Source organism: Thamnophis sirtalis, unplaced genomic scaffold (assembly GCF_051295495.1).
Source record: "Thamnophis sirtalis isolate CommonGarterSnake01/CBP01778 unplaced genomic scaffold, rThaSir2_p1.2 scaffold_4, whole genome shotgun sequence".
Taxonomy (NCBI): Eukaryota; Metazoa; Chordata; class Lepidosauria; order Squamata; family Natricidae; genus Thamnophis; species Thamnophis sirtalis.
Genome location: NW_028261384.1, coordinates 86,813,905 through 86,840,344, shown reverse-complemented (window position 1 = coordinate 86,840,344; position 26,440 = coordinate 86,813,905). Strand labels below are relative to the sequence as shown.

General features: G+C 44.5%; 1 protein-coding gene across 2 annotated transcripts in view; it reads right to left on the bottom strand.

The window, feature by feature from the left end:
* Positions 1-26,440, bottom strand: part of MRC2 (mannose receptor C-type 2) — a 98,141-nt gene that overhangs the window by 43,350 nt on the left and 28,351 nt on the right. The window contains exons 5-11 of one of the 2 annotated variants that reach the window (XM_087713290.1): positions 23,067-23,180; positions 22,053-22,196; positions 19,717-19,902; positions 18,447-18,601; positions 17,321-17,425; positions 1,012-1,127; positions 597-745 (exon numbers count right to left, since the gene is read on the bottom strand). In XM_087713290.1, the coding sequence (XP_087569416.1) occupies positions 597-745; positions 1,012-1,127; positions 17,321-17,425; positions 18,447-18,601; positions 19,717-19,902; positions 22,053-22,196; positions 23,067-23,180 (969 nt within the window). The remainder of the gene's footprint in view (positions 1-596; positions 746-1,011; positions 1,128-17,320; positions 17,426-18,446; positions 18,602-19,716; positions 19,903-22,052; positions 22,197-23,066; positions 23,181-26,440) is intronic. The other variant, XM_087713291.1, reaches the window with a different exon arrangement.

Here is a 26,440-nt window from a genome sequence, read left to right as displayed (position 1 = left end):
CTCCACCACCCAGTCCTAAATTCTGAAGCCAGTACAAAAGGATGCTATTGTGGATGATATCATGATAACTATTTTTCTAAAGACACTGATGTGTGCAGAGTAATATGGGACCATAATGAAATCCTGAACATTTTTGCTCTCAAGTACAGGAATAAATGAGGTGATCATAATTTAAGAAGGAGATGTCACTAATCATGCAGCATATTATATAACCCCAGAAAGTCTAAGAATTTTCCCCTGTAGGAGAAGATGTTTCACAGAGAAGATTTTGAAATAATATAACCGGAACTATGCACAGATTTCAAATGGAGCGATATTATAATTCAGTAAGATACCGACCCTTAAAATAGTAGGTAATATCCATTTCTTAATCATTCTTAATATGAACATTTTCATTGCTGGTTTACACAAAATTAATATTTAATAATGCAAACTATGATTTTTTTTCTAAAAAGTCACAGTGTATTGATATACCACATCAATATAAATACAAAATCAGAGTTGGTTTTTTTTCTTATATTCAGTACTTAAAACAAAGTATATAAGAGTGTATATACTTATACTTTTGCAATTTGGAATATGATATAAACTTTTACCAGGTTGGTTACGGTTCCAATGGGTATAAGTGACTTCATCTCCACTCAACCAACGGAAAGAACCGGTTTCATTTATGTCTTGTAATGCAGTCCAAAAATATTCATCCTCCCAGCCATAGATGAGGCTGCTCACATAGGCCTGTTCAAACCTAGTCCAGGAAAAAAGGAACAAATCATTTCCTCACCTTTTCCTCCAACCCTAATATTTCCCCAGAGGTTCTGCTATTTTACTACTATCTCGGGCATCCAAGTAGCACATACTCCTTCCAAAGGGAACCAAGAAGAAAATGGGTAAGTACTTCAAAAGCTTTACACTGGAGTATCTAGAAGCCAATCTCACCAATACCTGAATATTTTTTTAAAAAAATGCCACAATACAAAAAAATCCTCTTGATGACTTATGGCAGATACATACCTGTTGGTGATGGTAACCAGGGCAGAGCCAAAATCCATGCACATTCTCCGAGCATCACTGTATATCACATGGTCATCCCCCAGCCAATAACAGGATGGACTGTGCCATTTCCAACCCTGAGCAGAACAGAACAAGATAGTCTTCAAATTGCCATGTCTGCATCAACAATTACATTATTTTTTCTTTCACAAAATAAAGACTGAAAATATTCCATGAATGAAATGTTAAATTGCCTTATTAAAAGACTTCTACCTTATTTAGAAGGGCACCAAAGAGATATTTTTATCTTGTTGTCTATCTGGAGTAAGGCTACCAGACCTGGGCTGCAAAAATCTAGACAGCCATAAGATGAAAGTTTGATCATTTTCTTTATCTGGTCAATGTTTTGCAGCCCAGATGGTAATTCTTAGCATATTGTCGAACTCAGTGACAAAGTTAGAATGGATGGCACAAACAGACTCCAGCAACCTGCAGTAGCTGAAAATAGTATCCAGATATTTTTTGTCCTCCTTAGTCCTTCAAGCCATAATTGATGGTAACAATGGAAATATTACTATCTGCCAACAAGAGAGTGCCAGGAAAGAATTAAAAAGAACAACCGAAGGGGAGTACAACTGACAGTGCTCCTTCTGTGCTGCTGATCTCTATTATTCATCACTGCCTAGTAAACCTGTCACAGGATAAGCAAAGAACATAGGGGAACATGGGAACTGCTAAGTTTATAGTCAATTTGCATAAACAAATATGTTTATATCCATCATCATAATTTCTTATAAGATTTGTAAAGCAGGCCACAATTTGCAAAATACAGCATTTTCTACATGCTAATTAATTCCTCTAACTTGAATGCATAATTGAAACAGTCATTAATAGCAAAATAAAAATATTATAATAATACTAAAATAAAAAATTAAGTTTGTATACCACCAAGAGTCTTCCAAGTGAAGCAGGCAGGCATAAAACAAAAGCTCTGGGAAAGGGATGCCCTTACAATCTTCTCAGTATTTACACAATACTGAGAAGGAGGATCATTTGCCACATCAGTTCTGGGTTGAGTTCCAGGAAGTTGCCTCTGGGGATGTGGACAAGGCCATCCGAGCTGTAAGTGCCTCCACTTGTATTCTGGACCCGTGTCCCTCCTGGCTGGTGGCTAACAGCAGGGAGGTGACACATGGCTGGATCCAGGCGGTTGTCACCGCCTCTCTTCGGGAGGGGCACTTCCCCGCCGTACTCAAAACGGCGGTGGTGAGACCCCTCCTAAAGAAACCATCGTTAGATCCAGCCATCTTAAACAACTTTCGTCCTGTCTCCAACCTTCCCTTTATCGGGAAGGTTGTTGAGAAAGTGGTGGCCTTTCAGCTTCGACGGGCCTTGGAGGAAGCTAGCTATCTTGACCCCTTCCAGTCCGGCTTCAGACCTGGTTACAGCACAGAAACCGCTTTGGTCGCATTGACCGATGATCTCTGGAGGGCCAGAGATGGAGGCTATGCGTCCATCCTGGTTCTCCTTGACCTCTCAGCGGCTTTCGATACCATCGACCATGGTATCCTTCTGCGACGACTGCGGGAGGTGGGAGTGGGAGGCACTGTTTTGCGGTGGTTCTCCTCTTACCTCTCGGACAGGTCGCAGTCGGTGTTAGTGGGGGGGCAGAGATCGTCCCTGAGGCCCCTAACATGTGGAGTACCTCAGGGTTCGGTCCTATCCCCCCTACTATTTAACATATACATGAAACCGCTGGGCGAGATCATTCGGAGGCACGGGATAAAATACCATCAATATGCGGACGATACACAATTGTATCTGTCCGCCCCGTGCCAACTCAATGAAGCGGTGGACGTGATGAACCGGGGTCTGGAGGCCGTTAAGGACTGGATGAGTGCTAACAAACTGGTGCTCAACCCGGATAAGACCGAGTGGCTGTTGTGTTTCCCCCCCAATAATTTGGCTAATACACCAACGCTTAGGCTGGGGGGTCAAATTTTATACCCCTCAGATAGGGTCCGCAACTTAGGAGTCCTCCTGGATCCACAGCTGACTTTTGACCACCAGCTGTCAGCTGTGACCAGGGGGGCATTTGCCCAGGTTCGCCTGGTCCGCCAGTTGCGGCCCTACCTAGATCGGGGGGCCCTCACAACAGTCACTCGAGCCCTTGTGATCTCTAGACTGGAATACTGCAATGGGCTCTACATGGGGTTGCCCCTGAAGTGCATCCGGCGACTACAGCTAGTCCAAAATGCAGCCGCGCGAGTGATAGTGGGCGCACCTCGGTTCGCCCACGTTACACCTGTCCTCCGCGAGCTGCACTGGCTGCCTGTTGGTCTCCGGGTGCGCTTCAGGATAATGATGACCATCTTTAAAGCACTCCATGGTAGTGGATCTAGGTACTTGAGAGACCGCCTTCTGCCGATTACCTCCCTAAATCGACCAATCAGATCGCACAGACTGGGCCTCCTCCGAATTCCATCTGCCAGTCAATGTCGACTGGCGACCACACGGAGGAGAGCCTTTTCTGTTGCTGCCCCGACCCTATGGAACGAGCTCCCCATGGAGATCCGCACCCTCACCACGACCCAGACCTTCCGCGCAGCCCTCAAGATCTGGCTCTCCCAGCAGGCCTGGGGATAGGCTTCCAATTACCCGCCCGAGTGTTTGATTGCTGAATGAAAGCTGTGTTTTATTATTTTTCTTTTGTTCACAAAGTGTTTGTTTTGACCTTGCACTTCCCCTCCCCTGTGGTTGTAAGCCGCCCTGAGTCCCCTCAGGGAAAAGGGCGGCATATAAATCCCAATAAACCTAAACCTAAACCTAAACAATGCCTTTCTTTGGTCTAAGCCAGGGGTGTCAAACTCGGTTTCATTGAGGGCGCATCAGGGTTTTATTTGACCTGGGGGAGGGAGTGAGCGTGGCTGGAGGGGGGTCATAGCCAGCTTGACATCACTTGTGTTGGGGGCGCCTGGCATGGCCCGAGCACTCTGCCAGAGAAAACGGGATTCCAAGCTCTGTTTTCGTCTGTGATGACTTCCTGCAACCCTCTGGTGGGAAAACGGAGCGTGCGGCCCTATCAAGCTCCATTTTCACTGGCTGAGGCACTGTAAGCCAATCCTTCACTGTTTCCAGGGTGGCCTCCTGAGCCAGATCTAAGCAGCCCATGGGCCCGATTTGGCCCTCAGGGCTTGAGTTTGACAACCCTGGTCTAAGCAATGCTATTCCCTCCGCAGTGCCCTTAAACATTTCCCCTAATTTTTCCTTCCTGTACTCCCTCAGCCTACAGGTCTCAGATACATCTTTTCCAGTTGCATGAAACTGAGCCTTTTATTTATATTTGGGAACTGTGAGGTTCAGCATATGGAATTGTTTAAGGAGGCTAAAAGGGGCACAGGTTCTTTTCATATCTTGGCAGCCTTTCAATGGAATCAAATACTATAATTTGCACCAATAATCCAAAATACGCTTCACCTCAAATTCTTCCCCTCAGTTTCAACTATGAGATGGGAGCATGGTTGGCAGAAATACACACAGGCTAATGCAGCTGTTCCAGTTCAGGATGGAAGTCAAAAACTGGATGCACGCTTAATTCATGGGGCAGCTACAGATGAAAGGCTATAGGACTGATCTGTACAAGAACAGGATAAAATCCAATAAACTTAGCATTCAGTTTGATGGCTAATAGCCCTTTTTAAAATCATCATAGTTCCATTCAGCAGGAAATATTTGCCAGAAAGAAAAGAATTCACAGTAGAGGAGGCAGTTCTCAAAATCTAGAGCAGATTATATAAGAACAACTCTGGACACAAAATCAGAAATAACTGTCTTTACAACAAAGGCAAGATATTTGACAGAAGCTTAAGACTTCCCGAGAATCTGAATCTCACTGACAGGAGTCCACTTCTTGGTTAGATGGTGAGTAAAATGGTTAAGGCAGCTAAATTAGCAACAATTTCATGTTAAAAGAGAAAATTGTGGTGAGGCACATGAGCCTTACTCTACTGGGGCCATACAAATTATTCTACTATGTCTCTGGATTTTATTTTTCAACTAAAAGCCAAAACAATCAAAATGATCTGCTTTTTACTTCTACAAAAACCAATACCAATCCAAAACAGTTCAGCAGAACATCTGGGTTCAAATTAAAACTCATTTTACATTTCATGTCTTCCACTAATAAAAAGTCAAAATTTAGATGAGTGGAGCGCTATCGTTCAAACTTCCATTAGCGATAGTCATGACCTTATATGAACTGTTTTGAGGACCATATTTTTAAAAATTATTTAACTAGAAATTGATGATCCAGGTTTATAAACATTATCAGTCTTTTTTGATAAAATGAGATGAAATTGCTTTTACTTTTTTATAAATGAGAATAAGCAACCTCAAACCAGAGATCACACTTCTGGAAAGGGAAATGAGGGTCAAAGAAATGTTGAAAAGTAACACTAGAAGGGCATAATCAAAATTTTCTTTTTCTTTTGTCAGGGGTGACAGGAGACTGAAGGTACTTTTGTGTCTCGATTCCCACAAAGGAAAATCATTCTGATTTGGGATGAAGCAAATGGGTACAAGCCTTTTAAAAACTCTCCCCCCTGCTCCCCACCAAAAGGGAGTGAGATTTTTATCCTGATCTCTAAGGAACCTCTGGGAGCCTCAAAATGAGGGAGTGAGAAGACAAAAGACAATGATTGTGATGTAAGTTAATCAAGATTTTATATAATTTAGATCAATGTTTCTCAAGTTTGACAACTTTTATGATATGTGTACTGGGGAATTTTGAAGTTAAAATCCATAAATCTTAGGCTGCCGAGTTTGAAAAACACTATCATAGACAATAACAGTAACCCAAAGAAAGACCCTTAAATATTTCCAAGTTTGTTAGATTTTTATACGTTGTGTATCTGAGAAATCTTATTTAAATGATAATTTAATGTCAGTTAATATATTATAATTTAGTCCAAATGAAAAATTTGCAAAATATATTACCATATCTAAATATTTTCTCATCTGCATTTTGTTTAAACTATTTTTCTAAAGACACTGATGTGTGAAGAATTGTACTTGTACTTGTACATCTCATACACTTGAGATGTAAACAAATAAAAAGATAAACAAGTAGTAAAATGACATGCAAATTTGCAGGCTCAAGAAAGAAACTGCAGGTTTCTTCTGAAATAGAATCATCTCATATACAAACTATATAGTAGATTATCAGTTTGGTAAAGTCAGAAATTACAAGAATGGAAATCTAACACTTTGAAAACAAGTTCCATTAGGTCTTGGTCACATCCATAGTTTTTATGCTTATATGATTTTATTCAAGTTCCACCTTAGCCGTGAAAGCGAACTGGGTGATCTGGGGCCAATCGCTCTCTCTCAACCAACCCACTTTAACAGTGTTCTTGTTGTGGGGACAATTTGATGAGGAAAATGTGCTGGATATGTTTGTCAACCTGAATTATTTGTAATAACAATAAAGATAGAAAACAAACAAACAAATACATTTGTATACGGATAATTGCATCTTATTGCTTCAGTCCTGATGTACTCTAGGTGGTGCCTAGAGAATTGTTTCCTGAAATTCTTGAAAAGAGAAATTCTGGGACAATTGTAGTGGTATAAATTGCTGTTAATATATTAAACACATGGCAATACATGATGGAAAAAAGCTATTTAAAAGGAAGTTGTTCTTCTAGCTCTGTCGATTATTAAGACAATGCTGACTCCACTTGGCTGTGTGAAAAAATGTTTAGCTCGGAGTAAGGTTTTGAAGAATTGTCATTATTTTAAAAGTAAGAGAAATCTTGGAAGTTACCCTTTCTTTATTCAGGTTTTTAGTCTTGCCTATGAAGACTAACTAGACATCCAGCAGTTGGGTTCTTTCATAAAAGGTGCTCCTGGTTATCATATGGAAAGAAACAGAAACTGCTGATGCTTGTACTGAGTTCTGTGGGCCAGCAATGGAATAAATAATATGGGAATATTAGCATGTAAAACAGAAACAAAAAAGTGTAGGCACAGAGAATGGGAGGAGAAAGGGGGGAGATCATCATAATTTTCTGGGAGATGGGAAAAACTGGATTAAAATCATGTGTTTTGAATTTCCATTAAGACCAAATAGATGAGTCCTGTGTTTTTGGATGCATTTCCCCAATTTGGCAAAATGGGAATAAGGATAGTCTTTTTAATTGAAATAAAATTGAGAGGGAAAGATATGGGGGCATAGAGATTTTTTTTCTTTTTTGCCCAAGCATACTTTTGACATTTGGAGAGACAGGTGCACTTACAAAATGGACACAATGATGGATCTGGCCAGTTACAAAATACTTATTTACAGTAAGGTGAGAGAGATCCCACAGATAAGCAATTCATTATCCAAATGCTGTTAAAGGCTGGTGCTTTGTTTTTCAGAATCCCAACATCCTTTTTACGTTTTTCATTCAAAGTCACTTTTAATGTCAGGTTGCAACAAGCAAGGTAATTGGGGGAAATATACAAGAAAGGTGTAAAAAACATAAATTAATATGGTTCCAATTCCCACATGCAGCTGCCTATATGAAGTCACCTCCCAAATCTATACCGTGTACGGGCTCTGGGAAGTCGGGGGGGGGGAGGGAGGGGGGTGTTGGGGGGAGGGTGGGGGAGGGAGGGACATATACTAGGTTAGTATGTGTTAGATCTCAATGTAATGCGACTTCACATGTATACTGTTTTTCTTTAATTTCTCTGTAAAAATAGGACAAGTTAAGTATATTGATATATAGTGGAAATACACCAAGGGGAGGAGGAGTGGGATAGAAGAAAGATGGGTAGAGAGGGCGGGAGAGAGGATGGGAGGGAGGGTGAGAAGGAAGGGAGGGAGTGGATCGGGGGAGAGGAGTGGTAGAGGGGGAGGGGAAGTAGGGTAGAGGGGGATGATGGAGGGAAGATAGAAAGTTGGAGGGGGGTGAAAGAAAGAGGTGTACGGAGAGTGGAAGAGGTATATTGGGTTTCTATTTTTTGGGGTATTGTTGACAAGAGGAATTGCTGCGATTATTGTTTAATGTTGTATGGCTCTGGCTATGCACAGTATATATGTGAGTGTATGAAAATGAAAAAATGGAAAATAAAAACTTTCAATATGAAGTCACCTCCCCTGCACAGAAACAAATACAAGCAGAGAAGGCTACCCTCCCTATGTGACCCTGGAGGCAAAGCTACTTAGTAGGCCTCCTTGTGTCTTTTTAACTGCTTAAATGCTAAGTTTACTTACACACATTTTTAAAATTAGCAAAATTTCTGCAAAGGAAAATAAAACAGGAATTTAAAGAGCAATAAGGTAACTCAACATGAAAAAAGTGAACAACTAATAGAATTAAGGGAGGTTTCAAAGGAAGCTGATGATAACCACAAATCAATTCCAGATTTCTGTAATAAAAGTTTTAATGAAAAGTTATATCTAATCCTCCAATTCTGAAGTGAAATTGACCAGAATTGCTATAAGAAGCCAAACTTCGCATAGCAATTTGCAGGATCAAGGCCTCTTGCTTCGGACATGGGGATGGACTAGAAGACGTCAAAGGTACTTTCCTACCCTAAGATTCCTTTGCCTCCATTTGTTTGCTGCTAGAATAGTCTTTCCCAGACAAATGGTCTTCAGATGTGCTAGACTTCAACTCCCATAATCTCATATTAATGGCTGGGAAAGCTGGACTTTTATTCGGTTCCACCACAAAATCGCGGAGGACAAAATCGCGCTTGACGAAAGCGTGCATTTGACGTCATCACAGCGCGACGAAAACATCGCACTGTGATCGAAAAATGTAAAAATAAAGCTAAAACCTTCCCCTAACCCCCCCAAACCTACCCCTAAACCTAACCCTAACCCTTAACCTAACCCTAAATCTAACCCTAAACCTAACCGTTAACGTAACGCTAAACCTAACGCTAACCCTTAACCTAACGCTAAACCTAACGCTAACGCTCTAACCCTAACCTAACCCTTAACCTAACCCTAACCCTAACCCTAACCCTAACGCTTACCTTTATGTGAATCGGCTTGGTTTAATTTTAATTTTATTTCAATTTTTAATTTTTTTCATCGCGCTGTGATGACGTCACATGCGCGCTTTCGTCGAGCGCGATTTTGTCCTCCGCGCTTTTGACGGGTCACGCTTTTATTCAACTGAATGGAGTTTTACCTCTGCCACTAACAAACAGGCAAATTACATCTACTGAATTGACACAACTGTTAGCTGGTTTTTAGATTGCCATCATTGTTGTTTCTCCAATCACTGGGATACACAATGAGGATTAATTTAAAATGTACATCAACAGGGTAATTTTGTTCCTTGGATGGGAAGTAAAGCTGGGGAAATAATTCTAAACTAGTCTTACAAATCTTTCAGGAAAATACTTCCATAATAAAACACCTATTGAATACTGAAAAAAAATACACATTTTCCCTTCCCTCTATAATTGCTGCAGAGATAGAAAGGCTGAAACATTCTGCTTTTGGTTAGCTGGAGTGTATATGCTCCCTTGGCATGGATGGGTTGCTGGGACATTGTAACTGGACACTGTAAATCTCAACAGATAACATGCAGCAATTGTACTTTATTTCCCAAATGGCAAAGACAGCAGGTTGGTCTTATGACCATATCAAAGCAAATAATATAAAAATAAAATTACATGGTCTATTTCCACAATAAAATAGGTAAAAGAAGCAAATAATAAATGTGCTAAACCAGTGTTTCTCAACCTTGGCAAGTTGAAGATGTCCGGACTTCAACTCCCAGAATTCCCCAGCCAGCATTCGCTGGCTGGGGAATTCTAGGAGTTGAAGTCCAGACATCTTCACGTTACTAAGGTTGAGAAACACTGTTAAACATAGAGAATCTACATTCAGCTGAATATTTTGTCTTTACCTGATACATCAACCTGTTCAATAAAGCAGGATTTTAGCTGAATAGTCTTGCTTATACACTTAACAGCTGCTCACAATCTGTATTTCCTCCTATACCCAGGAGGAAATAGGTCAATCTTGATTTAGATTATTCTTTCAATATTTAGCAAATACATTTCTAACCCTACAAGGGGCCTATAGTTGACAATCAAAAAAAGATGAACATTATCTTCAATTGCTGGGGCACCAATATACAAGTAATCCTTGACTTATGAAAATTCATTCAATGACCTTTTGACGTTACAGTGGCATTGAAAAAGGAAACTTACAACCCATGCACAAAAGTTACAGCAGTTGCAGTGCCTCTGCACAGTCATTTGTGGATGAATTTAGGTGGATGGCAACCTGCACTTATAACTACCTGCACTTATAACTTGCAACCCTACCACTACCTGTCTCTCTCTCTCTCCCCCCCCCCTCAATCTATGCTCTTTTGTCCACCTTCCACAACAGCACATGCAACAACAGTGCCAGGCCCAGGACTGGAGCGGAAGGCCTTTAGCAGTCTCAATCAATTAACATGAAAAATGTTGCCTCAAACGACACCATAGCCATCCTATGCACAAAGCCACCCCATTGCTCTGCACTCCACAGGCCTGCTGCATCCAGCTTGACCTTCACCCTTTTCCTCCTCTGCTGATGAGGAAGGCCTGGCTTATCCCTACTGTACGTGAGGCAGCTGCTGGCTGCTCCAGGCCTTCTTCTATATGTGAGGCAGATGCTGACCACATCAGGCCTTCTTCCCAAGGATGCTTGCTCTCCAAATCATGGGTACCATTCAGTCTCGAAATCATGTGCCCATTCTGTCTACCTGTAGTAGTCCTTGACTTACAAAAACAACTGAGCGCAAAATTTCCATTGCTAAGCAAGACAGTTAAATGAATTTTACTGCATTTTATGATCTTTCTTACCACAGTTGTTAAGTGCTCTGCGCTCTTAGGTCAAGTAAGTAATATGGTTGTTAAGTGAATTGACAATGTCATCCCCACTGACATTGCTTGTCAAAAGATCACAAAAGGTGATCATATGACCCCAGGTCATATGGCATAAATATGAGTCAGTTGCAAAGCCTCTGAATTTTGATCATGTGACCACGGGGACATCACAACAGTTGTGTGAAAAACAGTCATAAATCACTTTTTTCCCAGTGTCTTACCTGTAGCTTCAGTCACTAAATAAATGGTTGTAAGCCAAGCACTACTGATACTTGTATACATGATCTTTCATGGTATGGCAAGGGATGGAAGTGCCCATATTTGTCCTTGGAATCCAACAATTCGAATAGGCTTTTCTCAGAAAATGTATCACTCTCATTGAAAGGTATTTTTCGATTTGGAAACAGTTTTTGTTCTTAGCCAACCCATTTAAAGTTCTAATTTTGTCAATAATTCTGTGTCAGTTTGGGCCCTGATAATTAAGATGCTCTATTTAAAAATGTCCTTTGCCTGGGAGGCAGTCGAGAGTAAATATTGGGTGGAAATACATGCTGTAAAATAAGTTTGCTAAATTGCTTACCCAGCAGGTGTGCTGAGCCACACTAGACAGAAAACATGCTTGGTGATTTCTGAAAGGAATGTCAGTTGGTCTTACCTGAACTGCATGCCTCGAAGGATGGTGTGGGAGCAATCACAGTTGGGTATTGTCACAGCCCATCTGCCCGGAGACGGAGGTAAATCTTGAGGGCACACCTCTACTCCTCCTCTGACTCTCCAGATTAACTGATGGTCCAGTCAAGGCGAATCTAGAAGGAAGGGAACAGGGCAACCACCCCACTCCCCTCCTGGTCCCTGATTGACCGGTAACTATCTGAACTCAGGCCCACCCTGCGCGGCGCGCACTACAGGCGGGAAGTGAATGCTCCCATGCCATCCTTCGAGACATGCAGTTCAGGTAAGACCAACTGACAGTCTCCGAAGTGGGGCGTGGGAGGAGTCACAGCTGGGACATACCAAAGCTAGGTGTCCCTGGGAGGGGCCATAGGGCCTGAGTCCCCCTGAGTGTCTAGCACTCTCTGGAGAACTCTCCTCCCAAAGGATGCTTCCACAGAGGCGAAAGCATCCAGCCAATAGTGTCTGATGAATGGAGAGAGCGAAGCCCATGCTGCCGCCCTGTATATGTCCTCGATGAGAGACTGGGTGGCCCAGGCTGCTGAGGTTGCTGCACTCCTGGTGGAGTGTGCAGTGATGCCCTCAGGCATCAGGAGCCCCCGTGCCTCATAGGCCTTGGAGATGGCCAGTCTGATCCATCTACTGATGGTGGCTGGGGAGATCTTTGCTCCCTTGGTTGCCGGGTGAAAGGAGATGAAGAGGGCCTCTGACCGCCTAATGGCCGACGTGCACTTCAGATAGATGTGCAGTGCCCTCCTGACATCAAGGCGATGCCATGATCTCTCACTTCCTCTGGAAAGAACTGGACAAAAGAACTGGACAATCTCCTGAACCCTATGAAAGTGGGAATTAATCTTGAGCATGAAGGCTGGGTCGAGCCTTAGGACAACCCTATTACTCTGGAAGATGCAGAGATCCACCCTAGCCGACAGTGTGTTGGACACCCTCCTGGCATAGGTGATGGCTACGAGTAACACTACCTTGAGGGTAAACAGCTGAAGACTCACCTCCCTCAGCGGCTCGAAGGGTGCTTCCAGGAGTGCCTGGAGCACTGTGGGCAGATCCCAAGAGGGAAAATGGTGGATCACCGGGGGCCAGAGGTTGGTTGCTCCTCTGAGGAACTGCTTAATGATGTGAAGTTGGGACAAGGATTGTGTACACACTCACCCCAGGACAGTGGTCAGGGCTGAGACTGCCTTCTGAGGGTGCTAGGGGCCAGGCCTTTCTCCAGGCCATTCTGGCGGAAATCCAGTACCTGCGGGACTGTGGCAGATGCGGTTCTACCTGAGCAGACTGGCACCAGGACACGAAGGAGACCCAGGTCGTGTCGTAGATGCGAGTGGTGATCTCCTCCTGGCAGCCTCGATCGTCCCAATGACCTTGGCGGAAATCTGGGCCTCCCTTAATTGTTCCCGCTCAATTGCCAGACTGTCAGTTGGAGCCAGTCTGGGTCTGAGTGGACCAGACTCCCCTGGAGAAGAGACACCTCTCCCCGAGGGATCTTCCAATGGGGAGCGGTTGACAATTCTATCAGATCTGTGAGCCATGGACGTCGGGGCAAGTAGGGAGCCACCAGGACTATCTCCGCCCTCTCTAGTACCAGTTTCCTGAGCACCTAGGAAGGAGAGTGAGGGGAGGGAAGGCATAGAGAAGTCCTGATGGCCAACTGCAGTGCAGGGAGTCGTTGTCCATCACTCCCTGCGTTGGGAACCGCAACATGAACCTCGGAAGTTGGGCGTTTGATGGGGAGGCAAAGAGATCCACTGCCGGGAGGCCAAATCGCTGGAAGATCTGGTCAAAGACGCTGGGGTGAAGTTGCCACTCTCTGTGGTCCACTGTCTGTCTGCTGAGCCAGTCCGCCTGATGATTCTCCACCCCGGAGATGTGTTCTGCTCAGATTGATAGGAAGTTCTGCTCCACCCAGTTCCCCAATCTCAACGCCTCGTTGCGAAGTGCCCTGGAGTGGGTGCTTCCCTGCTTGTTCACATGTGCCTTGGCCGCCACATTGTCCATCAGTACTAGGACGTGCTTCCCAGCTACTGTTGCCTTGAAACATTGGAGAGCCAGGTGGATCGCTCTGAGCTCCAATTAGTTGATGTTTTTTCAAAGGTCGGTTGGTGTCCACCATCGCTGGGCTAGCTGGGGATCCAGGTGTGCCCCACAACCAAACAGGCTTGTATCTGTCATCAGGACAAGCCTGTCCGGCTCCTTGAACAGGGAGCCCTTGGACAGGTCTGGGGACATCCACCAGTGGAGTGACAGGAGAACCTGGGGTGTCACTATGACCTTGAATTCTGCGTTGCTCGACCCATCTCTCTGGCGTGGAAGGAGGAACCACTGCAGCTCTCTGGTGTGAAGCTGGGCCCAAGGCACTATCCCGATGCAGGACATGAACTTGCCGAGAAGCTTGGAAAGAAGAGCTACGGGAAGAGATCGATGCCTGCGAATCTCTAGAATCATTTGCACAATGCTGTCCCTACGCTCCTCTGAGAGGAAAACCTCCCCCCACCCACCGAGTCAATAATGGTTCCCAGATGCTGAAGTCTGGTGGTGGGAGACAGGTGACTTTTTTCAAAGTTGACTAGGAACCCCAGTGACCTAAGGGTGGCGATGATGAGACTTATGTCCCCTTCCGCCTGAACCGCCAAGGGTGCTAATACGAGGATGTCATCAAGGTAACAATGCAATCAGACCAGTGTGGAGCGGAGGTGGGTTAGTACCTTGGTGAACGTCCTGGGAGGGGGGGCGGAATGCCAAGCCGAAGGGAAGGGCCCTGTACTGGTAATGAGTGCCCCCATATGAGAACCTGAGGAACTTATAGTGGTCTGGTGCAATCATGATGTGCAGATAAGCCTCAGTGAGGTCAATGGACGCTAGGAAGTCCTCCTGTCTAATCCCTTCCAGGATACACTTGAGCAAGACCATCTTGAACTTACGGTAGTCCAGCCTGGAATTAAGTAACTTAAGGTCTAGGATGGCCCTCCACACTCCAGAGCTCTTGTGGACCAAAAGAGATTAGAATAGAATCCTGATTCCTTCTCCCACTCCTGCACCAGTTCCACCGCTCTGATCTCCAGTAGATGTTGGATGGCTTTGCGCATGAAGGAGCGCTTGGCCGGGTTTTTGGAGGAGGAAAAAATCCAGAATCTATTCGGGGGTTGTGAGTGAAACTCCAGGTGGAACCCGAACCTGACTGTCTATAGCATCCATGCATCTGTAGTGATGCCAACCCAACGATCCGCGGACAAAGTAAGGCGGCCACCGATGGGGTAATTCGATCCTGAATCACTTATTTCTGCAGAAGGGGAGCCCCCCCCCTCAAAAGGGACGCTTGCTAGACTGTTGGAACCTGTACCTGTCCCTAGAGAATTGTCTATCCCCCTGTCTGGGGAACATGGGCACAGAGTACCTCAGTTGTTGGAAGTCCTGCTCGGGTGCTCGAAAGCTGGATCTTCTGGGGTAGGGTGCCAAGAGGTTATCTGATTGCTTAGACGTGGACAGGAAAACCTTTCGCTTGTTCTTGTCCTCAAACGAAGTCCAGGAATGGACTGAACAGCTTTCCTCCCGTGTACTCTGTGCCTGCTAAATGCCATTTTGCCCAGAACCCCACCTGCCAGTTATGCAGCCACAGTAAGCATCTGGATGCCACTGAAGAGGATAGGGCCCTGGAAGAGTACCTTACCACATCCAGTGTGGCGTTTCCCGAGAACTGGGTGGCCGCCATCACCTTCGTAATGTCCTGCAGGAGTCTAACGTCCGAAGCCGGAGTTCTGTCTCGGAGTTGTTCTAGCCATAGCAAGATGGACCTGTTGAAAAAGGAGGCTGCTGTGGCAGCCCTGATTGCCCCTGGAACGTCCTGCGCATAACTAACGCCGCCTTCCTGTCCTCCGGTTTCAGGCAGTTGGAAATGTCTCCCGTCACCACTGGTGAGGAGTAGGCCACCAGGGCTTCCACTGAGGGAACCTGTAAGGCTTGAACAAAGTTAGCATTAAGGTTATAGAACCTGCGATCATTGCTCCCCAGAGTGGGGAAGGTGCCAGGCTAAGCTTATTGTTACTTGAGCACCTCTAGGAACAGGTTTGGGGTAGGGATCTCCTTCTTCTCCACCTGGGGCCTATGGAAAGGACCCTTCTTGGCTTCCCCGCTCCTGCTAGGGGTGCAGTGTCCTGGCTGGCTACTGGGATGTCCAGGTCTGCTGTGGCCTTAGCCTTGCGCAGCAGGGAACTAAAGAAAGTGGGGGGGGGAGGAAGAGCCCCAAGATGGCTGGGGCCTCGGGAGCTTGGGCCTCTTTGTCATCAGAGAAGCCAACATCTTTAAGCTCCCCTTCCTCCGACCCTGACTCCTTGCTAGCCGTGGAGGGAGAGTCTGCTCTGAGGTCTCTGGAGGTGGAAGGTCTGGGTAGGTCTAGATGACCTCGTGGTGCATCGTGAGCAGCCTTGTTTCTAGGTCCCTGAAACTGGTGCTGCATGCCCGAAGAGATGCCCTGGGCAATAGCTCTGGCTAGGACCTCCTGAAAACTATGGGAGAGCTCTGGATAGGCTGGAGATACGCTGGGGGGCTCTGGATCTGCGCCAGGATCAGGGCCTTGCAGAGCCAGATGTTGCTTTGGCAAGCTGCTAGATCGGCATCCGAAGGTCTCCTCACGCTCCGGAGGGGTGAACTGGAGATAGGGGGATAGGGAACTATCCCCCGTAGGGAGCCACATGACGAAGCTGGAGAGCCAGGAGGATCCCTAGAGGAGATGGCCCTGACTGGAGAACGGGATCTGGCCGGGCAAGGGCTGATGGTATCCGTTTCTCCTGCTGCTGCCCTGGTGACCCTCACCTCCTTCATAGCGTGCTCCCTCCGCAAGGACTTGGAGGTGAACTTCCTCGCCGCGGATCTGCCCCTCTCCATTGGATTGGGCCCCCACGAGATCCCCTCGCTCGGGTCTGCCTCCCTTGGGGAAACAGGCCTGACCGGTCCTCTGCTTCTCAAATTGTCCACCAATTGCAACCCTACTCACGGTTAGCCAATTTACCTTCTCTCTCTCTCTCTGTTGAAACCGGTCAGTAGACTGCCTGTGAAGACTTGGCTCTCCCTCGGCTCTTTGCTCTTCAGCCACGCCGCCGATCCACGGCCCGAGTTAGACCGGCCCACCACCAGATGCTGTGGCCCTCTCTGGATTACCGGCGGAGTTCGAGCCCAATCCTCTGTTGTGTGCTGGCGATGGTCTTGGGTGCTTGCGATCTCTGCAACCAGAGACCGGATCCTGCGCTCCGCAAGTGTGCCCTGGCACCCAAGAACACGTGAGCCGACTCCAACTAAGTCGCTCTGTTCCTTCCTGGATCTTGTGAGCTCCGTGGAGAAGCCAGAGAGACTGTAGCCGCGCTTTTGGCGGAACCTGGGGCTCCCCCCCCATGCCGGCAGATCGCGGCTCAGGAGCCTCTCAGCAGCGTTAACCGCTTCTGTGCACAGGCTAATTACAGAGCACACGAGAGGAGGTAAGCTTGTACGATCAAGAGAAACTAAAAAATTGAAGCAAATCTTGTACCAAGGAGAGCCAAGTATTTAGCTCCTTCTGGGCCGAAGACTGCGGTTAATCTGGAGAGTCAGAGGAGGAGTATAGGTGTGGCCTCAAGATTTACCTCAGTCTCCGGGCAGATGGGCCGTGACAATACCTACTTCAGAGACGGTTTCTGGGTCTCCTCCTTTTGCCTTTGACCCTGCACCTATGTGTATGTATGTATGTGTACATGTTTACATATATGTTGGAAAATAATGTCTTTACCTTTCTGCAGCCATGGTCCTCCTCTTTCCCCTGACTTACTCGACCTCGTTTCTTACAGACAGAAGGCAATGTCTGATTGCAAGGACTGTCGTTCCATCTTCCTTCCTGGAAGGAAGCACAGAAATTTCAACTTAGTAATAGCTACTTTCACAGTTGGGTCCAGTTTCTAAATATTCTAAACATTAATATTGTATCTTACCAGCTTCCTGGGTCAACTATATATTTACAATTTAAACAGTTTTGCAAACCCTTTATTTTATAAAAATTTCTAATCTAATACTAGCTTAATCTTCATAATATCTTTTGCCTTTTGTATGAGACTATCCATTTGTATTTTTGTCCAAAATGCCTTTTGCAATGCTGATCTGTTTAGCACATGCCTGGGCATATTTCTGCAATAGTTGTTTCAGAAATCAGTTTTTAAAACAAATAAACCAACTTCTATATACAATCTCCCAGATATTATAAACCAAAATGTTTGCAATCTAAAGAAATGCTATAGGCAATAAGTATATGGCAGTTTTAAATGTTTTAAAAGGGTTATTTAATCCTGTTATACAGCAAATAAGTAAATGTTTGAAGTTTATCAATATATCTGGATCAGTGCTGGGTTGCCAATACTTTTACTACTGGTTTGGGCACGCTTGTGCGTGCGCTCACAACACTTCTGCACAGAACCTTCTGCACATGTGAGCGGAGCCTCCCACCGCCACAACTATTGGTTCGCCAGACCAGGGCTTAACCAGGAGCAACCCACCTCTGACCTGGATGATCCAACTATAAAAAACAAATTAGAATGGATTCCTACAAAGCTCTGTCTGCTTCAGTTGTCCGTAAAGAAAATAAATAGGTCTTAAATTACATAATTGTTTTGGGCAAAGTTGGATAAGTTATTTCCAAATTTCTTTACAATCAAATCTGTTTTAAGGGAAAAAAAGAGTTTAAAATGCAGGTCCCTTAAGATTCCAAAATAACAAGTCATTAATGAGGAATTATAGTTATTCACCTACAAATATATGGTATTATTTTGACTTTTTGATGCATGTGATACGAAGAGTCATCTTTATGCTAAAATTATATATATATTTCTCTTATGATAGAAAGATTTCCAAAATTTTACTCATACCGGTCCCCAGATAGTCACACAATCTTCAAGGCTATCTCGGAAATTGTTGGGCTCAAAAGGATGCCAGAATGTAAACTGCACTGGTGTGCTGTCAGACCACTCAAAATTCATCTGTAGCCGAAGATCATTCAGACCAATCCAAAGTTCTTCAACATCTGGCACAACAGGAAACAAGAGAAGAGAGTTTGTACAATCCTCTTCTGCATATATGTTAGTAATTGTATTTGTATTCACTATATCACACAATGCACAAGAGGCATGCTTTTCTAATTTACTTGTCCTCTCTAATGAAGAAAAATTTAGCAAAATGCTGCTAAATTCATTAAAGCTTCCATGAAAACAAGGAATTTAGAATTTGGATGTAGCACCCAGAAAAATTGTAACTTCCTCTGCTGTGGTTTATCTTCACCTTTATTCCTAAACTACTGTAGTTCAATTTCATCATTGCTTTTATCCTCTTTACTCCTTGTTCTTTTCAGGAAGATTTTTCACAAACATACAACACAGTGGTTCATTCTAAAATTTCAGTCAATATCATAAAAAAACAACTTAGATTTTTAGAAAAAACGATTTAATCCTTGAGGGAAAGCCTCAATTGATCCAAACTGACCCAAAAATCAGCAATCAGCTAAATGAAGTGTGATTGTCAAAATGTTAATTCAAGGCTACATCCCAGCCAATCAACATTTTTAACTGAATCAAGACTTATTGGGAATAAGAAGGATCTATTTCTTTTTAGCTTAATTCAGTATTCTGTCAAGTCAAACTTGGTTCTTCTTAAAATGCTAAAAAGAATCAAATCTGGTTATTATTTGGACATGTAACTATGAGAAAATATCAGGGCTGGGCTAGCCTAGAAATCTTAGAAACATGGAAGGCAATGGCAAACAATTTCCATATTGTTGCAAAGAAAATTGTATTTATGAAGTCACTGAAGTTTGATGGACGTATTACCATTTTAAAGCTACTTCCCACAGAGCAAACTAATTGGATAAGCATCTACATCTAAATCACATCTTATTTTCTGTAAACTCTATCATAGAAATTATCTACCTATTTTGCAATATGATTACAGGGAGAGAGAGATTTGGATCATCAATCTTCTACTCTTCTCTTTTTCTCTTTGACTGCCACCATGGCAATCATTTTATAAATGAGATTACTGTATAACCGCTGCTTAAGGAGAATGCTTGGGATACTAATTCAAAATTCTGAGTATACCTCAAGGTATAAGAGTTCAGAGGGCATGATAAAATCAATTATTCCTTACCTTGCTTAATTTGCTTGGTGACAAACTCCAGTTCAGAGAGGGTATGGATGCTCACCAAATCCCCTTCACTGCGCAAGCAGGTCTTTTTGGCATCTATCCAACTCTTCTTTTCACTTATCAAACGATAGCAGTTAGATTGGAATGGCTGCCAGCTGGGATCACAATCAATCTTCACTTCAGATTCTACTGGGATTATAGTACATAAATTTAAGAGAATCAGAGAACCATGGGACATTCTTGTGAGATTACAGCCAAGATCTATAACTCAGAAAACAGAGTACTATAAACCTAGCACAGAACTTTACTTTTTGCCATGTAAACCACCCTACTAATTCTTTAATTACAAATATTAATTAAAGAATTCAAAGCCTCCATCCATAGTTTCTTTTCAAACAGAATGCACATATTTATTCCCTTCTTATTTCTTACATTGATGCCCTAAGCACAGTCTTTTGCCTGTGTATTTCCTTCTAAATCTAAACCATTCAATATCCCTCTACCAAAACCCTCAAAATAATAATAAAATAAATATTAAAATAATCTAACAAATAAAAGCCTGGGGAAAAGATCTTACAGATTTTTTAAACATTGAGAGATTAGGAAAATACAATCCAGGGCCTGAGAACAACACAAGGTCCTTTTTATGTATCAGAAAGTGAGCTTTCCTGCTGATTAAAAGAAATGGACACATTTATCATGGAAAAGACAGGACTTATCCATACAGCCCCTTGCTCCAACTTATTATGTCCTTACACAAAGACCACCATCTTGGTGCTAGCTTGCTGCTAAGCATGAGGCTTAAGCATTGCAGCAAGAAAACGGAACTTTTCATTGAAAAGCTAAAGAAGATTTCCTACATGAGTGCTTCATATTGTAGAGATCAGTAATTTTCATAAGATTGGCAGCTGGCTGGGCTCCTAACTGCTCTTTGCAAAATCCACTTGTCTGTTTAGGCTGCTAGAAAAAATACAACCATGCCCTGCAAGCTTTCTGCCTATAGCTCAGGAGAGCATCAATCTCATGGAGAACTTCTCTAAGATCTATAGGTAAGCTTGATATAACTTTCGTTTATGGTTTACACGGTTTTTTAATGAACTCCTATAAAACAATAGATGGAAGATGGTAGGGACTGGCAATTGCTGGAACCACAAAGTGAATACACCTATAAGAAGCTGCTATTCAAAAGTGCAATGCTTGTCCAGTGCTCTGACTCAAAAGCAAAACTTTTAATTTCAGGAAACTATAGCAATTGGCTCAGAATCATAACTCTGGAAAGAAATTTAAGAGGTCATCCAATCTGTATTCAGGGCCCAATTTAGTATCTTTAGCTATCTAGCCTCTCTTTGAACACCAATGTGAAAAATCAAGCCTCAAGCCAGGAAATAATCTGGCAGCAAATACAGCTGAGAAGACTCTTGTGAAAAGAGCTGGGAACCCAGCACTGAATTTATTTCTTCACAGGCTGGCAGGGGCTGATTTTGTATGCAGAATAGGTTTACAAAAGGCACTTTGCCTGGGTGGGATGACAGGGTTCTCCTTAGTAAATGGTGATAGTTGATTTGTTGGTTTTATTTCTGCTCCTGCAACAGAAGGAGGTATCTGCCACCCTTGTTATGAGGATAGGAACTCTATTGGCATTTATTCCAAGGCATAGTAAGAGGAATTTGCAGCTGCTACCTGAAAATCCAGTGAAAATCAAAGCGCATTCAACAAACCTACCCCTTCAATGGGAATGCAAATCTGTCTAAAAAGAGGTTACCTCAATCCCTCAGATCACTTCTTTATTTACTTATAGCATCTCCAGTTTATCTGGACTTATTTTCAATTTTTGCCTTTTGGTAAGATCATTTATTGAACTTGGATAGCATTCAAGAGTACAAATTCTTCTGCTGAATTGGACAAGTAAGGAGCAATTAAACTGGGCATCTCAGCATACTGAAAATATCCCACTCCAAAAGGATTACTTGGTCCTTTTGGAGTGGGATATTTGACTTAACTCTTTTCGATGCCTTTCTTCAGTAGATCCCTATTGCAGCCTCTTGCAAGCTAGAGTGGAATATATTTTTCTGGCAAAGAGGTACTGACTTCTAGCTGGCCTTATTTTGGCCAGCTAGACACATAGCTTGTGGACTCATTTAATCCTGTCACACAAAAATCCTACGATAATATATAATACATTTCCGCATTTACCATACAATTTCTCCAGTACCAAGACCCTGTGTGAGATTTTCTGCAAAGATCCATAGACATTTTATATTCTGCAGTATTATTATTGTTTATTTTTAAACTAAAATATTCAAATTGTTTGGGTTTTTTGCATTTTCCAAATTACGCACCTGTAAAGTATGTATCAGAAGTGGCATTTGGTTTCTTCTTACAGATATATGGCAAAGCCATGCTGCAATCCCGATTCTGCCATCCTCCTGAGGACTCTGTCCGTATAACCCCACAATTTTCTTCATTGGGATTATCAGGTTGATCTATAAGAGAAGAAGAAACCCTACCACTGCAACAACCAATCTTCAAAGAAAAAAAAATCATAATCCAAGAATGTTTTCTACATTAAGGATTCATCTTGGATCGACTCTGAATTTCAAGGATTGACAAGGCATTCTTTTTGGATTTTGTTATCAGAGATGAAAAAAATATGCATTGTTCTGATGAAGATGAGGCTGCATATGGGAAGTTAAAGCAATTTCTGTCCAATGTTGTAAAATAACTGGATAAACCAATCACAGAAAAGTAAAGATTTCTATATCCTCAAAAATATCATCTTCGTTTCAAAATGTAATACTAAGTTTTAAGATTAGCCACCCTTATTTCAAAGTTTCCATTCCTTGCAAAGGATGGATTTTAAAAAAATGTATTATTATTATTATTATCATATTATTTTAAATTGTACATTAAAGCCAAGCAGTACATCTGTAGAGAAAAAAGGACTGTTTGACCCAATGTTTGCTAACAATATCACATTTGGGATGTAAAAATTCAAATATGTTCCTTTCACTACCATCTAGGGGCTATTCAAATTACTGCATCCCAGATATGGCAGCCCTACTTCGACTTAATGTCATATACTTCTATCATGCTAAAAGTATGTGTCATAAGTCAAAGTAGACTGCTATATCTGGGATGCAGTAATTTGAATAGCCTCTAGATGGTAGTGAAAGAAACATATTTGAATTTTTACAGTCCAATGTGATATCTTGTATTATCCTAAATAATGGTTTATACAATAAGAATCTATACAGTTAGTAAGCATGATTTATTTATACCTTAATTATATAAAATATATGGTTTTTTTTATTTGTATAATTTCATTCAGTTTTCAGTCTCTGTGTCCAACTTACCATTTTCCCAATTGAGAAACTTCAAGGGGGAATTGTCAGACCACTGCCAGCCCCCATTGAGGTCCAAATCATTAAGTCCAATCCAGAGTGTGGAACCATATCCTGTCAGCAGTCCTGGTAGAGTCAGAGATAGATAGAAAGTCACAGGAGCAGATCCTCTACCATAAATCATACTAAGCCATAATGGCACCTAACAACATAATTTTCTCCACAGTCCTGTTAAACCTTGGTGATAGTCAGCTACCCATTACACACCAAGCACAAACTTCTCTGAATCTCTTCTCTTCTGAGCCATTTGCAGCAGACAGCTTTCTTTTACAATATTCATATTGCATATTCCAATATTTTATATAGGTAGAGGAGTGTGTGTGTGTGTGTGTACGCCATGTTTTCCCCAAAATAAGACAAAAATGAGGTGCAGGAGGTAGTGAGTGTGATTACCTCATGGCTCCTGTTGTGTTGCGCGTCACTGGGCCCGCCACTCTTTTTGCGGTGGCCATTAGCATGACAGAAGGGATGCGGTGGCTAGGGTTGTGAGAGCGGCTGTATGGGGCATGTTCCCCGCTCCCTCCCCCCCGGCCTTACCTTCTCACCTCATTTTCATTTCATTTCCCTTTATTTGTATGCCGCCCTTTTCCCTGGGGGGACTCAGGGCGGCTCACAGTTAAAAAAAAGGGGGGGGGGAAGGACAAACAGTTTCCAACATACAGACAATACAACATATTAAAAAACACAACAGCCACACAATTCGAGTGGGGTTAGAGTCTTAACCCCAGGCCAGCTGGGACAGCCAGATCTTTAGGGCGGCGCGGAAGGACTGGAGGGTGGTGAGGGTCCGAATCTCCCTGGGGAGTTTGTTCCAGAGGGTCGGAGCAGTCACCGAGAAGGCTCTCCTCCGGGTAGTTGCCAGTCTACACTGGCTAGATGATGGAATTCGGAGGAGGCCTAATCTATGCGATCGTATCGGTCTAGTGGAGGTAATTGGCAGTAGGCGGTCTCTCAAGTACCCAGGTCCAGTACCATGAAGGGCTTTGTAGGTGATAAGTAGCACCTTGAATCGCACCCGGAGATCAACAGGCAGCCAGTGCAGCTCGCGGAGGATAGGTGTTACGTGGGTGAACCAAGGTGCACCCACGATCACTCGCGCGGCCGCATTTTGGACCAGCTGAAGTCGCTGAATGCTCTTCAAGGGCAGCCCCATGTAGAGCACATTGCAGTATTCCAGCCTAGAGGTCACAAGGGCACGAGTGACTGTTGTGAGGGCCTCCTGGTTCAGGTAGGGACGCAACTGGTGCACCAGGCGAACCTGGGCAAATGCCCCCCTGGTCACAGCTGACAAATGATGTTCGAAAGTCAGCTGTGGGTCCAGGAGGACTCCCAAGTTGCGAACCCTGTCTGAGGGGCGTACAATTTGACCCCCCAGCCTGAGAGATGGGACACTTGGCCAATTCGCGGGAGGGAAACATAGCAGCCACTCGGTCTTTTCTGGATTGAGCACAAGTTTGTTGACCCCCATCCAGTCTTTAACAGCCTCAAGACCCTGGCTCATCACATCCATCGCTTCGTTGAGTTGGCACGGGGCGGACAGATACAACTGTGTATCGTCCGCATACTAGTGGTATTTTATCCCGTGCCGTCGAATGATCTCACCCAGCGGTTTCATGTAGATGTTGAAAAGAAGGGGGGACAGGACCGAACTCTGCAGCACCCCATACGTTAGGGGCCTAGGGGTCGATCTCTGCCCCCCAACTAACACCGACTGCGACCTGTCCGAGAGGTAAGAGGAGAACCACTGTAAAACAGCGCCTCCCACCCCCACCTCCCGCAGTCGTCGCAGAAGGATACCATGGTCGATGGTATCGAAAGCCGCCGAGAGGTCAAGGAGCACCAGGATGGAGGCGTGGCCTCCATCCCTGGCTCTCCAGAGATCATCGGTCAACGTGACCAAAGCGGTTTCTGTGCTGCAGCCAGGTCTGAAGCCTGACTGGAATGGATCGAGATAACTGGCTTCCTCCAAGGACCGCTGGAGCTGAAAGGCCACCACCTTCTCAACAACCTTCCCCACAAAGGGGAGGTTGGAAACCGGACGATAGTTATTTAAAACGGCTGGATCCAAGGATGGTTTCTTCAGGAGGGGTCTCACCACCACCGCCTTTAAAGCGGGGGGAAAGACCCCCTCCCGTAGAGAGGCAGTAACAACCACCTGGATCCATCCTCGTGTCACCTCTCTGCTGTTTACAACCAGCCAGGAGGGGCACGGGTCCAGCAAACATGTGGAGGCTCCTACAGCTCTCATCGCCTTGTCCACATCCTCAGGGGTAACAGCTTGAAACTCAATCCAGCGATGGCTTACCAGATTATCCCTTAGTGCCTCGGCTGGTTCTGCAGAATTGGAGTCCAGGTCCGCCCGGAACCGAGCAACCTTGTCTGCGAGGAATTGGACGTAATCCTCAGCCCTGCCCTGCAGCGGATCGCCCGTATCCCTCCTATTTAGGAGGGAACGGGTTATCCTAAACAGGGCGGCTGGGTGCGACTCGGCAGACGCAACCAGAGAGGCAATGTGTGTTCTCTTAGCCGTCCTAATTGCTCGAATGTATTCTCTGGTGTAGGTTGTTAAAAGTGCTCGGCTCGATTCGGATTTACTGGACCTCCATAAGTGCTCTAGGCGTCTCCTTTGGCGCTTCCTCTCCCGGAGTTCCTCAGTAAACCAAGGAGCCCTCCGGGATCTACTGCTTCGGAGCGGCCGTAGAGGCGCAATCCGGTTAAGAGACTTCGTCGCTGCCAAGTTCCAGGCAGCAACCAGCGTCTCCGCCGGACTGCGGGCGAGAGTATCAGGAATAACCCCAAGCTCCGTCTGGAACCCCAAAGGGTCCATAAGTCGCCTGGGGCGGAACCACCTGGTCGGTTCCTCCTCCCTACAATGGAGGTTTGGTCTCCGAAAGTCAAGCCTCAATAGGTAGTGGTCTGACCATGACGGGGGCAAGATCTCGCTACCCCTCAGACCAAGATCACAATTCCACTGCTCTGAGAGGAATACGAGGTCAAGCGTGTGACCCGCTGAGTGGGTTGGTCCTCGGATTACTTGGGTCAAGCCCATGGTTGTCATGGAAGCCATGAACTCCTGCGCTCCATCAGAGTGTTCACCGAGTGAAGGCAAATTGAAATCCCCCAGAACCATAAGTTTGGGGAACTCAACTGCCAGCTCGGCTATCGACTCGAGGAGCGAGGGGAGGGCTGCTGCAATGCAGTTGGGAGGCAGATACGTTAGCAGCAGACCCACTTGACCCTTGAGGTCCAACTTCACCAGCAGGGACTCACACCTGACAAGCTCCGGAGCAGGGATCCTACGAGGTGCTAGAGACTCTCGGATAACA